At 38.6% G+C, this 15835-nt stretch overlaps 1 protein-coding gene across 4 annotated transcripts in view; it reads right to left on the minus strand.

Moving 5' to 3' along the window:
* Positions 1-316: 316 nt before the first annotated feature.
* Positions 317-15835, minus strand: part of chchd6a (coiled-coil-helix-coiled-coil-helix domain containing 6a) — a 69252-nt gene continuing 53733 nt past the window's right edge. For 2 of the 4 annotated variants that reach the window (XM_020088954.2, XM_020088955.2), the window contains one exon: positions 317-903. In XM_020088954.2, the coding sequence (XP_019944513.2) occupies positions 880-903 (24 nt within the window). In that variant the 3' untranslated portion in view covers positions 317-879. Of the gene's footprint in view, positions 904-5891; positions 6006-15835 lie in introns of all 4 variants that reach the window. The other 2 variants (XM_069526230.1, XM_069526229.1) reach the window with 2 other exon arrangements.

Consider the following 15835-nt stretch of genomic DNA (forward strand, 5'->3'; position numbering starts at 1 on the left):
TGATATCAATGAGTGTGATAAATTTGGTGCAGCCTGATTGAATTTAGGGGAATATTGGTTCTTGTCTGCGATATGTTCTCTAGTCAGTGCTATTCTTGTTTATTTTTTCATTTGTTAAGGGCAAATTTGACTGCAAACAGCTGCAGTAAAGTTTCCATTGCCACCATTTCACATTAAAATTGAGTCTGACTTTTGAGGAATGATTAATCACTTAGTTGAAAACAAATGTGCAGAGCATTAAATCTGAATTTAACATATACATATAAACTAATCAAGTGTTAGCTTCAATAAAACAAACTTCAGAGAGTTCATGAGACCAGGTATGAATGGTTTAATAAAATCATATAATACATCACAGGTCGGATGAATTAAAGTCATGGCCAGGGTTACCTGAGCTTGTTCCTATGTTGTAAAAAAACTAAACAAACTGAAAACCTTGAAAGCAAATCAACTCAATCAGTTCTTTCAGAGATCAGAGCAAGGACGATCCCCATGTGCCCGCTTCAGCTTCGGCCTTTACTGCGTTCTCGTGTACAAAAAGCAGGTTTGGACGTGAACCTAATCCTATTCAGCTGACGGAGGAGTGACCCTGACTATCTTTACACCTCTCTGGCTAAACAGAAAGTGTGCTGACTCAGACCATGAACTAAATACACAAACTTCTTTTCAAAAGCTTCCCTGTAAAATGTAGCAGTGCAGAATAGTGGAGCAACGTTAACGGATTATACCGCAGATAAATAGCATAATATGAACGTATTAAAATCAAGGCATGCCAAAAGCAAATCAACTCTCTCGTAAGTCAAAACAAGAATGCAACAATTGCTGCTCTTAGTGCCACAGTAAAAGCCTTCGTCTGCTTTACCCTTTTCCTCCCACTCTTCATCCATGGTTGACCTGCAGGTTCTAAGAGACAAAAAAAGAGAAAAACATGGTGATTAGAACATTTGAACTCATTTCACTTCCTGTGACCTTTGAGATGCTCTTAGGCACAAGGACCTTCTATACTTTGTGCACACATTTCCACCATTAACTGACCACAATGGAAAGGTCATAGTACGGATTATCTCAGAAATGGAGAGAGGTGAACTTGTTGACCACTATTAAGCAGCCCTGCAACCCCAGAGGCTTTTTCATATCACAACAAACTGTAGCTACACATGAAAAACAACAAGAAGAGAATCTGCCTCTTGGTTATTCTGTCTGTTAACTCCTATTTTTGATGTGTTTACCATTTGCTGTTAGAATTTTATGGGACTGTTCTTTGTGACCTACTATGTAAATAACTAAATAATTAACCTTTAATCTTCAACACACACAAAATTTGGGCATGGAACTTAATAAAACTTTAATTGCAAACACCTCTTTAATAGCTGAACGCTGCGCTAATGGCTGCTGACGAGTTCACTCTTCATCCTAAAGGTGGCTTCATTAGCTGTGCTGCCAAATGTATCATTTAAGAGCAGCAGAGTTGGGAGCGTTGTGTAATGAGGTGAAATATATTAACAGCAGCATCAAACCCAACCAATTATACTCTTTCAAATCAGTGCATGTCCCACAGATGCAGTGATTCCTAAGACAGAAGAGAGATGAGTTGTTTAAAGTTTTTTAGACATACAATTATTAATGAAATAAACTATTAGAGAGAAATTTGATCTGAATAACAGCAGACAAATCGAACATGACTCATATGACAGGTCTGGACTACTTGTAAATTCTGTTCATACTTGTAAGAAAACTCCCAATGTCTCTTTTACTTAAATTTTCATTTCCCAGCCTTCAAATAATAATTCTCTTGTACTGGTAGATTTGTCAGGTTCTACTTTAAAGAACAGTAAAACACATCTCCATCATTTAATAACAGAAACTTTAGTACAAATTGAAACCATTTAAAACTCTGTTTGTCCCAATTTAAATTCTTTTAATGCATTATTTATTTTGTTGGGAGGATGCGACTGAGGGATCAAAGAACTCTTAGGGCCTGATCTACTAGAGGTCTACAGTTACAGTATAAAACCAAGAGGACTTTACTGAGGTTGTGTGCTCTCCCATGAAATGACAATCATCAATTAACACCTTGGAATCCCTGCAAGACAATCCAGAGACACACAAAAGCTTTGAATCCAACATGATACAGTATGAATAGAGCTTCGGTACATGCAGACCTGATTTCAAAGTGATCAATAATGCTTGGTGATATACAGTGCCTTGTTAGTGAGATTGTCTCAACAGAACATATTGAGTACCGGAGCACTAATAGTATGCTCATGGGCATTATATGGTAAATGACTGACCTTCTCTGTGAAGTCAATAAACTTGTTGAAGCCTTATTAGTTATAAATTATGCCTGTCAAGAGAGATAATATCCACCAAGGTGACTCCTGGCCATGATCAGATGCTGATTACAGGAGAGGCTTGACCCTGACTACTTCTTCTCCCACACAGAATCAGAGAAAACAGCTGATCAGATATACTGAGGATTTTGTACTTGTTTTTCAGATGCAGATGTAAACCATACAACTCGTAGACACATGTATTTAAAGTGTATTAATTATACACCAGCTCCAGACTGACAGTTTGTGTTTCATTTCTGTGAGTGTTTGCAAGATGTTCCACTATTTCTTTGAGGGGTGGATCATGCAAATAATCTGTGAGCCTAAAAGAAGAGTATGATTATTATTTCACTGGATATATTAAAGTCACAGAAGTTGGGATGATGAATTTTGTTGAGGAAAATCAATTGTTTCTGAAATACATTTGCTCAGATGGGATTAGCACAAGATTCAGTTTGTTACTGAAAACAAAACATGAATGAACCCATATTCTGCAGATATATAAAAATAATCACACACCACAAAATGATCTAGAGATGAACTGTAACAAATCAACCATTGAGCTCCACTGCCATTATAGTGAAAATATATGAACTGATAAAAATATCGGCCTACCTAACTAAAAACGTATCAGAGATGAAAGAAGAGCAATAATCAATCAGTCAACATCTTTTTTTGCTTGTGGTTTGTGTTTAAAAACCTGAATTTGAACCTGACATTGAACATACTGCACTTTTCTTTCTTTTGATTGACAGTGACTCTGTTTACCTCACTTCTCCAATCAGATAAGAGCATTATCAACATCATCTCCACCTGCTGCAGCCGGAGCTGCTCGACCACAACTTAATAAATATCAACATTTTATCAGTCATAGTTTTTATCAAGTGGGGTTCAAGTGTGACCACAGTAAATGCTTTGGAATAAAGATAAATACAATATCATTTCTTTTTATTTAACTTGAAGATGAAGTTGACAGTTTCACCAACTGAACCTGCTCATGTTTAATCAAATGAGGTTTTCTATGGTCATAAAATCATAAAAACAACACAGCTTCAATTTGCTTTCATTTCCACAGTCAGAAATCAATCAGACTCAGCCAAGCTTGGGTTAAGAGGCTGGATAGCAGCAGGGTGGAGGGTAGTTTCAGGATGACCACTGGTCCCACTGAACCTGCAGTACAGTTCCTGAAGTCCATGTGGAACGATGCAATGAGCTAAACTGACAGAAAGCTAGGGAACATTGACCCACATCCAGCTGGCGTGGACTGTGTATGTGGTGCATATGTGTGTGTGTGTGTGTGTGTGTGTATGAGAGCATGTTATCGGCTCTAGGCACTGCAGAGTTCAGTCCAGCTGTGAAACTCAAACCATTAAAACCACTGAGAGACTCACAGAGCAGGGTGATCAATATGGCTCCCTGCTCCTGTCGTCTCATCTCATCCTATGGTTTCCTCTCCCACTCTCATATTCTCTTCTCCTATCAGCTCCACTATATCATCTGTTCGTTTCTTCTCTAATCCACTCGTCTATCTTACAATTTTTCAAAATCTCCATTCCTCATTTCAACTTCTTTCCTTTCTTCTCTGCTACTGAACACTATGTTCAGGAGTGAGAATGCTCTTGAGCGTTCAGATCAGGGGGGAATGAATGGACCTACACAGACACACTGAAGGACAGGAGGTGGTGACCTCCAACCTGTACTCGCAAAATTCATCAGATAAAATAGTTTAAAAACATGTACACGTATTATAAAAAACTGAAAAAGAGTTTATTTTTCCCTTAATCTTATAATTATCATTGACAGCTTTTAATGACATACAAAATGAACTTCTTCTTCAATGTCAAAATAATCTTTGCAGTAAATGTGAAAGTATGTAATTTCCACAGCAAGGTATCATTGTTGGACTTAAAGCACTGTTTAAACTAATCTCCATGACAACTGGGCAAACATAACCTGCTTTAGAAAAATGTTTTGATAGGAGTACAACTCCAGAATAGCAACTAAGTTCACCTTGTGGTCAGTTCATTTTCACAAGTATGTTACATTACCTACGTTATTGACCTTGTAATCACAAAGAAAAAGAGAGGATTCGAATTTAGCTCTGCCAGTGCTGCGTATATGTTGCTTTGGTATAATTGCATTTGAACTGGGAATAAATTGGTCCAGTAAAAGGATGCGGCTGAAGTTAGTCTATATTTGTCTTACTGTCCATAAATGTCATGAAAACAACAGTTAATTTTTCTTCCATGTCCCGTTGCTCAGCCCAAAGACAATAGGTTCCTAATAAAGAGTTACATCAGAAGCAGATTGCTTTATATTTTTAAAAAGGGATACAGTGTAACTATGACAACAATGGAGATCTAGGACACAGAGGATAAAGATTCATCGGGCTTTGGAAAAAGACAATATTTAGTTAGTGGGATCTGTTTATTGTTTGGTATTTGTTGACTCCAAGAAGAATATGGATGAGCATCAGATTTATATTTTAAAGCCCCTTTTAGGTAATAATCATGTGTCCATATAGAAAAAGAGAACCTTAAAGGTATCCTTACCAAAGTACTAATTAGTTTAGTTTCATAAATGACCAACATGTTTCAATTGTGGGTAATAAACGTGTTCGCTGTCTAGAAAAATGTCTGTATTGCAGAGATTCAAAAGCAATTGTAAAGGAAGAGGGGAAAATAATGGAAATGGAAAGGGATGAAGAACATAATGCAAAGACTGTTTCGAATTACAAAGTTATTTCAAGCCAACCTAGACAATCAGCTTTCCACCATTTTTATCACCTAGAAACGAGTAAGAACTCAATATCAGTTGATCTGTTCATAATATTTTCATCTGATCAATTCTACAAAAAAATGGAGAAAAGCATCAGATCCTGGTGTGTGAGATGCAGGAAGCATATTTCAAATGTTTGCTTGATAAACAACCTAAACAATTTATCTTTTATCAACCTACTGAGCAACTGGACCCCAGAAAATGATCCACTGATTTAGCTTAATCAGGATCTTAACAAATGAAATAGATGAAATGGAAAAAAAAGAAGAAGAATCCAAATTATCAAAGCACAGTTAAGTTGCATGTGTACCATGGAGTTTTGATTATAGGGCCATTTTTAGAATAGCCTACTATTCAATGAGATGGAACTCATAGAAATGGATGTAACCACTAACCCTGGCATGAACAGCAGAAGCAATTAGTACACAGACAGGCTCTTAAAATCGTATCTGTGCACTTGTACTGTATAAGAGAAAACTAGCAATACTCCACAACTCACCCACTAACAAACTAATGGATTTCCCACCTGTTGCTCTAATTGAAGATCCATCCTGAGTTAAAGCAGACAAGGAAGACATGCTGTGGTTACATCACACTGCCTCCAAGATAGTATGTTTGGTCCCTGGGCTTTTACAATGAGCCTATTTTCATTTCATGTGGCTCTAGCCAGTAGATCGGTGCAGCGTGATAGGAGTGGAGACAGGGGCCAAACACAGTAGGAGAAAGAGAGAGAGAAACAAACAACAAGCAGAAAGTCAGAGGTCTGCCTGTCCTCCATTTTACCTGATCCAGCCTTGACTAGATTGGAAATCCATTTTATCTGATGACTGGCAGGCAATTGGAGCTCCCTGGTGATAGGCTAAGGCTCTGCGGTTGATTGGCCTGAACACTCAAGTTCTGAGGGATGGAGATGGAGGGGGATGTGGATGAGAACATGTTCCACAAAGATTGTCTCCACTAACAAACTTGACTTCAGATTATCAAGATAACCAGCTGTCCACCACTTCTATCAAACATACAAGTGCAACTCAAGTATATTTCCAGTATCAAGTAATCTCAACTTTTTCATACAACCAGTCCAAAAACTGAATTTATTTACAATGAAATGAAAAAAAGCAGCAATAAGTTTCCCTCCTAAACCCCAAATTTGTAGGGGTTAGTTCATCGAAAAAATTTTAAAGTCACTCATTATCTGTGTTTGAGTCCAGGTTTTTCAGGACTAAAAATCTGTATATGATGCCGCTTCTAGTTGAATTTGAACGTAGGGACACTTGGATGATACCACAGGAGAAGAATGTTTGAAGACGTGGTTTCCATTTACTTCAAATGTATTGGATTTGGCTGCAACACTGTTTACTCCTGAAACTCAAACACTGGACTCAAACCCTTGAACTGTCCCTTTAAAGGTCCAGTGTGTAAGATTTAGGTGAAAGCGAACATTGGCAGAAATTTAATGTAAAATAATTCTTATGATGTTTTCACTAGTTCGTTTCATCTCAATTGTATGAATTGTAGTTTTCTTTACCCAAAAATTACTCTTTATATTTAAATACTTTATATTTACATCGAGGGGGTCCTCTCTACGGAGGCCGCCATGTTTTTTACATTAGTCCAGACTGGACAAACTAAACACCTTTTGAGTTTTCATGACAATAAAAGACTACCACAGTTTCTTTTTCATGTTTGGAAGGAGAGGGTGAGGTGAGGGGTGTTCAGCTGCAACATGCAATTTCAACACTAGATGTCACAAAATTCTACACACTTTAAGATGGTGAATTGGTAAAGATTATTCCTGCTTAACTTTGGCATGCTAACGATAAGACTGTTAGCATTTCACTAAAGCACTAGCATAGATGTAGCCTTTAAGTCTTGATAGCGGTACTGAAAAGTTCACCCTTCCTTGAAAACAGGAGACTTTTGATAGACAGAATTGTCCCTGCTGCTTAAAGCACTGAGAAGAAGTGCACAAACTTGCCTTGCTGCTGTAATTAGTGCCCAGAGGCGAAGTTTGCGTAAAAAGAACCAACACTTAAAGTGGATGCTACCCTCAGGCTTACAGGACAAAAAAACACCAAAAGTGACAAGTTCATTAGTCATCGTTCTGGTACAACATCAATAATATGGTGCCTTTTGTACATTTGTCAGACAAATCATTGTAAAAAAAAACTGCAGCACATCTACAAAAAAAAGCAATTTTCAAAGTTTCACATTAAATCGAACTTGTCAACAGCGCAATGGGAGCAAACAATAATGCAATGGTATTTATTTATTTACAAAAAGGCCACAGGAAAAAAAACAAACATCGATCTCCTTTGGGAGTACAAGGTGTGAATTGAACAACAATCACAAAAGCAAGGCAGGCGTCAACTGAAAAAGACAAAGAGAAGGTGGAGAGACAGATGGATTGAGTGACAGTGGGACACAAAAGAGAGGCTGGTACAAAGTGGACTGTTCCGATAATGTTGAAGCTGCGTCGAGGCGACAAAAGCCACCTAAAAACCCTGCTGTTGTCCTCACTTATCCCAGCTGGGGTTCTTTCTTCCACAAAAGCTCCTCTTAAGTGTGTGCGAAAGACGGTGATGAAATGCCGTCCAGAATATCGGTGTGAATGCTCCCAGTATATCTAATGCTTATGCAGTCGAGGTTGCTTTCAGTGTAACATAATACAGTACGATGTTAAAATATGATTTAGACCCCCCATCAGTGAATGCAGAAAGAAAAGAAGTAGGCGGGAGGTCTGGTGGCGCGAGCAGACCAGCACGGTGGCATACAGAAAGGTCAGGGTAGCTAGCAAGGGGGACAAAAGCTGGTGAAAAAAGCCTCCCGCAGAAGGCGGTTGTGCGTACCCTCAACTCTGACCCCCCCTCACTCCACGTCCCCATGCTCTCCCGACCCCTTCCCCTGTTCAAAAGCTTGGAGGCATCTGAGGGCCGGTGGGGAAACTCGAGGCAGATGAAAGAGGAAACAGAGGCTCGTTGGATTGCTCACTGCAGAGCAACAAAAGACAGAGAAATGGGAGTACAGGAGAGGGAGGGCAGGCAGAGAGGTGGCAGATAGAGACCCAGCAAGTGTTACGACTCTTAGAGAAAAATAAGAAGTACAAAAACAAAAAGTCTCACCTGCAACACAGCAGTGGCCATGTTTGGTAAGTACTAAGTCTAATTTAACAACAGCAACTTAATCACATGTGCTCATATACCTCAACATGCTTGCATGTGTGAAAAGGATGCAGTTGTGGTGTTACCTAAAGGCTTTTCCCATTATTAAAGGGGTATTCCAGTCATTCTTTATTACGTCTCAATTAAATTAGTGAACTCACAAACAAAGAGTCTCTTGTTTGGGTGCCAATGTCAAAATAATGGATCCTACAGGTCACATAATACAATGAAATAGTGTCTTCCCCCCTTCCTACATTTTTTAAAGAAAGTCTCAAACCAGAGCAAACATGTCACCAGGCTTCTTTTTTCAAAGCCACAAGCTACTTTGTGTATTGTGTCACATTTAATTATTTTTATTTTTTGATGAAATGTAATTGGATTTATTCTGTTTTTTAACAATAATAATGAATTTAGAACGATAAATACTTTGTTTTGTACTTTCTCTGTTACTGACATGTCTGCACATTGCACTTCACATTACCACACTTGATGTACACATAAAAACAATTATAGTTCTATACTTATTATTCATTCTTGTGTCCTCTATCATTTCCAATTGTTTCATTTTTTAAATCCTTACTCACTTAATTATTTGTTTCCCCCTCATTCTGTTGTTGTTTTATCTTTTCTACTTCATATGCTACGCTTCCACCACCCTCGCTCTTTAATTATTTCCAACAATTACAACATAGCAGGACATGTGATTTACAGAGCAGACATGTAAGCTGTAGGAAAAAGCTATTTCATTTTTGTTTGACTCTAATTCTAGATGCTGTTTATATTCAACTACATCTGTTTGAAATGTTTGACACAACATTGACTGGCTATGGATTCCCTCACAAACATTCAACATTTTGTGTATTTGCAAAGAAGAAAAGTATGCTTCTGATAATTTCTTATCAAAGTTTTGCAATGCTGTTTTCTTAAAAAGTACTCTGCCTTCCTTCTGAGTGAGTCAATTTTCTGATTCTGAAGCCTAATTCACTTCCAAAGCCCCTGCATGTACAGGCCTGCCATTTCACTGGAGCTCTAAAAAGCTAGATTTAAAAAATAACCAAGAGTACACAATACCAGACAGACGAACAACAAAAGAGAACGAGTAAGAGCAGATAATGATGCTCAGGGGTGATTGGTTGTGATCAGCTGTACAATGATCAATGCCAGCTTGAAAGGAGGCAAACCTGATGGTTTATGACAGAGGGAACAACTGCCAACAGTATGAAAATGAAATCAATAAGTCGACTGCAGAGCAGGGGGAGAGAAATGGAGGAAGCAGCTCAGAAAAAAGAAAAGAAAGGAAATGGAGAGGAGACAAGGTGGAATATAACAAGGGAGACAAAGAGAGTGGAGTGGACACAGAGCGAGAGAGAAATAAAGAAATACAGACAGACGCAGGAGCTAGATGAAAGGTTTTGGTTTAAAGAAAACAGGCAAAGAAAAGCACCACTGACAGATGAAGCAAGATTTCATTAAAGATAGATAAAAAATAAAAAAATAACTGACAAACAGTCAAGTTTTCTACAAAACTTCTAAGTATACTTGAGTAATTGAGTGTTGTTTTATGTATGTGTTAATGTATGCAGGTTACCATACACAGGGATGATGAGATGCTCAACATATAATCACATGTTCCCTGTCCCTTTTAGCCTGAGCAGAGAAAAAAGGAAGGCAAGCAGAGCCTGACTAGTTGAAGCTAAAACAAGCTAAACAATAGGAACAATACCAGAGTGGAAGAGATATTTCTCCGGACATGTCAGAGCAGCGTTCTGTCCCATTAAGGATCTGATATTGTCCGTTTAAATCATAGATGGTATAGAGGACACAGCATGTTTTTGTGTCATGCTGACAAGCACTAGTGTTTGTGGATAATCTTGGGATCTCTGATGGATGATTGACAACAGCTAGCGCTACAGACAAGTGCCTGTCAAGCTTCAGCAGTTCCGAGATCAGTTAAGATATTTCACACATTATGATACACGTGCCCAGATATGCTTGAAAACTGCAGTTCTGCATTACAGAAGTATTTCAGCAAATTTATTTTCGAAAGCATAAAGAAGAAAGCTAATTATACTGTAATTTAACAAACTGGTGTGATTTGTCTCACGATTCACCTTGTGAGGAGAGAGGCTGTATTGTAGAGCGAAACATCTGGGAGAGACTTCACAGAGGAGATGGAGAGAATACTGGATTCTGTGTTGTCACTAGAGTCTGCCATTGTAAGTTACAAGCAAATATTTTGAAGCTTATCATAGAAGTGACCCTCTAGATAATTATCCTCTATAGTGCAAATTTGATGTCAGTTCAAATGAATAATATTGGTTCCTTGATTCGGCTTTCTATAAAAGTCAACAAATACCACCATGTTAAAGAGAATAACTGCTTCATAAATCAGTATATTGTTTTGTGTATATTCAACAGGATATAGGTAAACGGAAAACAGATTTTAAACTGACACTAATGAGTGTTCTAGACACCATCCCACGATTCCTCAAAACAATTATGGCTGTTCTTCAGAAACCCACGACTCCAGCATCAAACTTTTCACAAAGCTCGATAACAGCACACCCACATTTATGCAGCTAAAATGCAGTTAGCCACATACTCTCAAAAGGTTTTACAGAACACAGGTCAGAGGTTAAATGACTGTTTGATTGCCCATCTTGTCCACCACATCCATCAGTTTAGTCGAATGAACGTCATAAAACAACCAGGTTCAATGAATTATACGAAACCAATTAAACCTGAGCAGTTTGCTTGTGTTTTTTCGTCTCTTACTCTTGTACCTTGTCTTCTACTAAAGCGTCTACAGCTACCAGCGGCCTTCATTATGTTTTGGGTCCACACAAAACTCAACCATGCTTGAAATAAATCATAACAGCACTGACTCGATTTGAATTGGAATGCAAAATATTATCATGCTCAACATTCGACTGTATCATCTGTGCATACCCTCCGTGGCAACTGCTCCAAACTACAAGCATCAAGGTTCCATGTTGATCATTCATCAGCACAAGACTATCACACAATTGTTAGACAACCTCACCATCCTGCTTATGAGTGTGCAGGGTTCTTTGGGGACCAGATAATTTGTTAAAGAACTCACAGTTAATTATGACTCTTTAGTTGCTTTCAGACATGCACTGAACTTCAGATAATCCCCTGAAATTATCTGGAGGGACTATATGTGAAAATACAGATGTCTGAGTCAGTTGCTGCTGAGATTTTCTGTCATTCTTGTGTGTGCAGTTTTTCATTATAGATATCTACAATTCTATCCAATGAATAATCAATTCATTGAAATAATGAGCAACAGATTAATCGAATACCAAAAAGAATTGTTAGCTGCAGCCCTAGAATTTACACATGATGTCTTTCCTCCTGCATGCTGCACCACACCACGCCTAAACGCTCAAGAGATGTATGTGCTGTTGTGAATGCGTCTGACGGAGAATGTGTGAAGAGGCAAAGTTTGGAGGGTCCAGATCCAATTGTGTGGATTTTCCAGAGTCCATGTCTGAAAGCTGCTGATGTTTGGGGTCATTGTTGTGTTATAGACGGAGAAGAACATGAACATCTACAGTGCCTGAATTGTTTGTGGAGGACTGTTGTATGGAGAATAATAATTGACTTGCTGGTGCATGCCCAGAGTGAAGGACTGCTGAGTCTGAAGGACATCAGGCAGCGTGTGAAGCATGTCAAAACATCTACTTCCTAAGGCTGTCCCTATCAAATTACAATTCTAAATTAAATTCATTTTCAAACTGTAACGATTTAATTGGAAATTCATAGTGTTTAAAAGCAACAGGCCTTTGTACTCTAGAGTTGGAAAAATGCACAGTCACTCATCTAACGATTGTCCTGCTGGTAACTGTTCCCTTTTATCAAAACTCACAGACAATAATGACACCAAAGCATTTGATGAGCAATGTGGGGACAATGAAAAACACAGAATAAAAGTGAAATTGCTGGCTTATTTTTCGAATTAACCAGCATGCATTCAAACAGAAATTAGTAGTAGTCTACTCCCAACCACATTCATTGCATCCCTTTTATTTCCCTTATTTATTTCATTTATATGATATCAGTAGTGTAGAGCTGACAGGAAACAAGGAGAAAAGATATAAGTCCCAAACTGGATCTTAAAGGGACATTGGTGTTTCTAACCTCCGAACCATGGCGATGCCCCTGCAGTCATTACCACTGTTCCACTTGGTACTGCACTTCTATCCTCGCATCACCACACACTTCTACGGTACGCTGACTACTGCAGTTTGTGAGTAATTATAAACTTTGCAGTAATAGTTTATTTAGAAACACCATATGACACTACAACAAAGCCATTCACGTTGTTTGTAGGGACAAGTTTCCCATTTTAAAGTTGGCTCAGACTTTTGGTCTACATATAAAAAGCAACACAGACAAAATAGTTAAAGACAAACAAATACCTTCATTGGTAGGCTGCAACTTCAGTTATGAGAAAGAGATATAAAATAAAAGTTTTGGTCGACAGACATTCATCACAATTATAATACCGTGTTCTGGCGAGTCTTTATCAACTTTAGTTCAAAGCTGTAAGCTGGAGCGGAAAAAAAGTTCAAGGACTCTTTTAAGAATTTTTTTTCCCTTGTCTGTAAGCAGTCACAGCTAATGAGGCACAAACAGCCCTTTAACTCGGAGCAAAGAGTAACAAGAATGTGACAAAAATGTGCTCGAAGTGCAAGTCACCTTTTTAAACCAGTTCTACACCTGCACAAAGCATGAAAGAAAACTTCTGAATAATTTATTATTATATTATTTTTCCTCTAAGTTTTATTTCTATCTCTGGTGGGCACAAACTCAGAGTAGTTTGAGCACAGAGTCATAGGATCATGTCAAAAGATAAAAAGTGCTATCTGCGCAATGGTACATCTACTTTGTAAAGAAGTTCTTGATTTAGAAAATGGATACAGAAAAATGAACTGTAAAGCCGGCTTCACTAATTTAGAAGCTCGTTGTGAAACTCCATGCCTGGGTTTCGAATTTAAGATGGTTTTCTCCGAAGAATTGAAAACATAGAGAATTTAAAGGAAGCTACAAGACACTGTTATATTTATTCATACATAGCAATGAGGTGAATATGGAGTTTAACTACTTGTTCGCTTTATGCAGTTTGTGTCGTGACATAAGAAGCAGATAAGCAGAGTTTCTCGACGTACGTATGTGTGTGTGTGTGTGTGTGTGTGTGTGTGTGTGTGTTTGGTCAGTTACAGGTCCAGCAAGCAGCTCAGGCTCCTCATTCTTCTTCATTAGTGCTGACTGCTGAGGGGCCTGCCTCCTCTTTCTCTCTCTACATCTATTCATCCTCTGTCCATCTCCAACTCTTCCTCCATTGCCAAGTCTCTCCTCTCTGCAGCCACCCATATTTCCATTTTTTGCTTTTTTTAACCTCCTGATCTTCACCCTTTTCTCCAAACATCTCCCTTCTAGACACACGCCTCCACCCATCTGGCCTCGTCTTATCTGGTCCACTCTTTCTTCTCCATCTTCCTGCCTCACAAAGGCTCCTTCCCCCATCATCCCTCGTCTGCCTCCATCTATGTTCTTCAACTCTTCCCCTCCTCCTCTACTCGCCTTCATTTTTCAGTTGCTACTTTAATTCTTTCTGTTCATTACTCTGGTTTATTTTTTATTTTATTTGTAACGTCTCTCCATTCGCTATCAAGGCATTCAGTGGTGGTCTGACAGTTCAGTGATTTCCTGACCTTGAAATTCACTTTGCTTGTACGTGTACAATCATAAGGTGCACAGGCAGAGGGATGAGCACATTGTCCGAAGCATATGGTGCAAGTGCATTTGACAGTGTCCAAAACCAGTTTTACTACTTTCATGGTGGGACAAATGGTCGCTGCAATATGCACATGGTTCAAAAGGTTTGTATTTAGTTTCTTGATTATTCATTTGTGTGTTGTGGGTGTAACATTAAATAAAACCAATCAGATTATCAGCTCCCATTCCCTTTAAAAGTCAGGTGCATTTGCACCATGACGGACTGGTATTTTAAAGATGGATTTGTCACATAGTAAGAAAAAATGCTTCTCTGCAGACAAATCTATGTGTATAACAAGCACAAAGTATGTGTGTTGTGCAGGAGTCTACATTGCACTTAAAACTACAGGGAAATACTACAAAGTAGACGTTAGAACAGATTTTTTTGGTCTATCAGGGATTCACTTTCGACAGCTTCAATATGGGCTCTTTGCTATTTAAACAACTTTGGATCAGGATGGGAAACCTGTGACAGTCTGGCACTATCCAAGATGTTGTGTGCGGTGCTGCTTTGCTCTGCGTGTAAGATAGAACCCCTTAGACTTTGGGCTGAGAATAGAATAGACGCAAGACCATGTCTATCTGACACAACATCAATTTGGTGTCACTTGATGATACTAAGTAGTTTTTAATCAACAGGAGCAAACTAAATACATGACACAGTTGTGCAGCTATGACAGAATGATGGTAAGAATGTAAATAAACCATATTAAATATTCACTTTCCAGCAGTAGAGGTGTTGAAATCAGCATAAAAATTAAAGTTTATTGTGCTTAGAGCAGGAACCTCTGTTAATCATTCTGCAGGGATTCTTACAGTGTCTGTTGTCACAGCTGCTTTATATACTGTTTGAAAAGTTTCTCTATCAGATCATTAAATCCCTGCAGCCATCTGAAGGCAGCAGAGTAAGACATGTTGATAAATTTGATATGAAAAGTGCTGTGGCAGAGCACAGTGCCACTACGCACAGCTGTCTGTGTTAAACCTTTTGATAAATCTTGGGGAACTGACACCAGGCTGCTACAGAGTAAACCCATACAACACTACACACATCAGATTGGTCCAGGGTGACTTGGTATTCTGTTGTTAAAGTGGAAGATGTCCGATTACAGCAGCTCATCAATCCTGTGCATCCTTGCCTCCTTACAAACTTTGTCTTTAGAATAAGTATCATCCCATGTTTAAATGCCCTACAGTGCAATGTGCCGGCTTTTATGGTATAAATGTGAAGACAAATACTGTAAAAATAAAACAGACATGGTGAAAGATTGTTGTGATCAGATAAAAAGGCTTCAGCCACAATGTGGATTATTTATTTCTATCATCATTGCACACGTTCATGCAATAAAAGCCCACACCATCTGCCTCTAGACGCAGATCCGAGCTGCTGCGTGTTCACATGATCATGCACCATCCAGACAATATACTTTCTAGGAGAAGCTTTCTTTCAGTTTTTTGTGCATTCTCTGTCATGCGTCACTGGGATTTACACAGCTGTGATGAGACCAGTAGTATGACTGGTTAAGAATTAATGTATTGATCCCCACCCTCTTTTCTAATCTAGCCAGTCTTTCTCAATAGTTCCATTGTCACAACCTCCTCCACGAATACCATGTTGTTATCAGAATCTCTCGTGCTGATGGATGCATTGCCTCACAACCATGCCAAAATAAAGCATGCATGACAGCATGTTGAGAGGGATGGTTACATATATTTTAAAATGGACAAATCTCTTTTAAAAAGCAGCATATATGAGCCTTTTAC

Source organism: Paralichthys olivaceus, chromosome 6, assembly GCF_024713975.1.
Source record: "Paralichthys olivaceus isolate ysfri-2021 chromosome 6, ASM2471397v2, whole genome shotgun sequence".
Taxonomy (NCBI): domain Eukaryota; kingdom Metazoa; phylum Chordata; class Actinopteri; order Pleuronectiformes; family Paralichthyidae; genus Paralichthys; species Paralichthys olivaceus.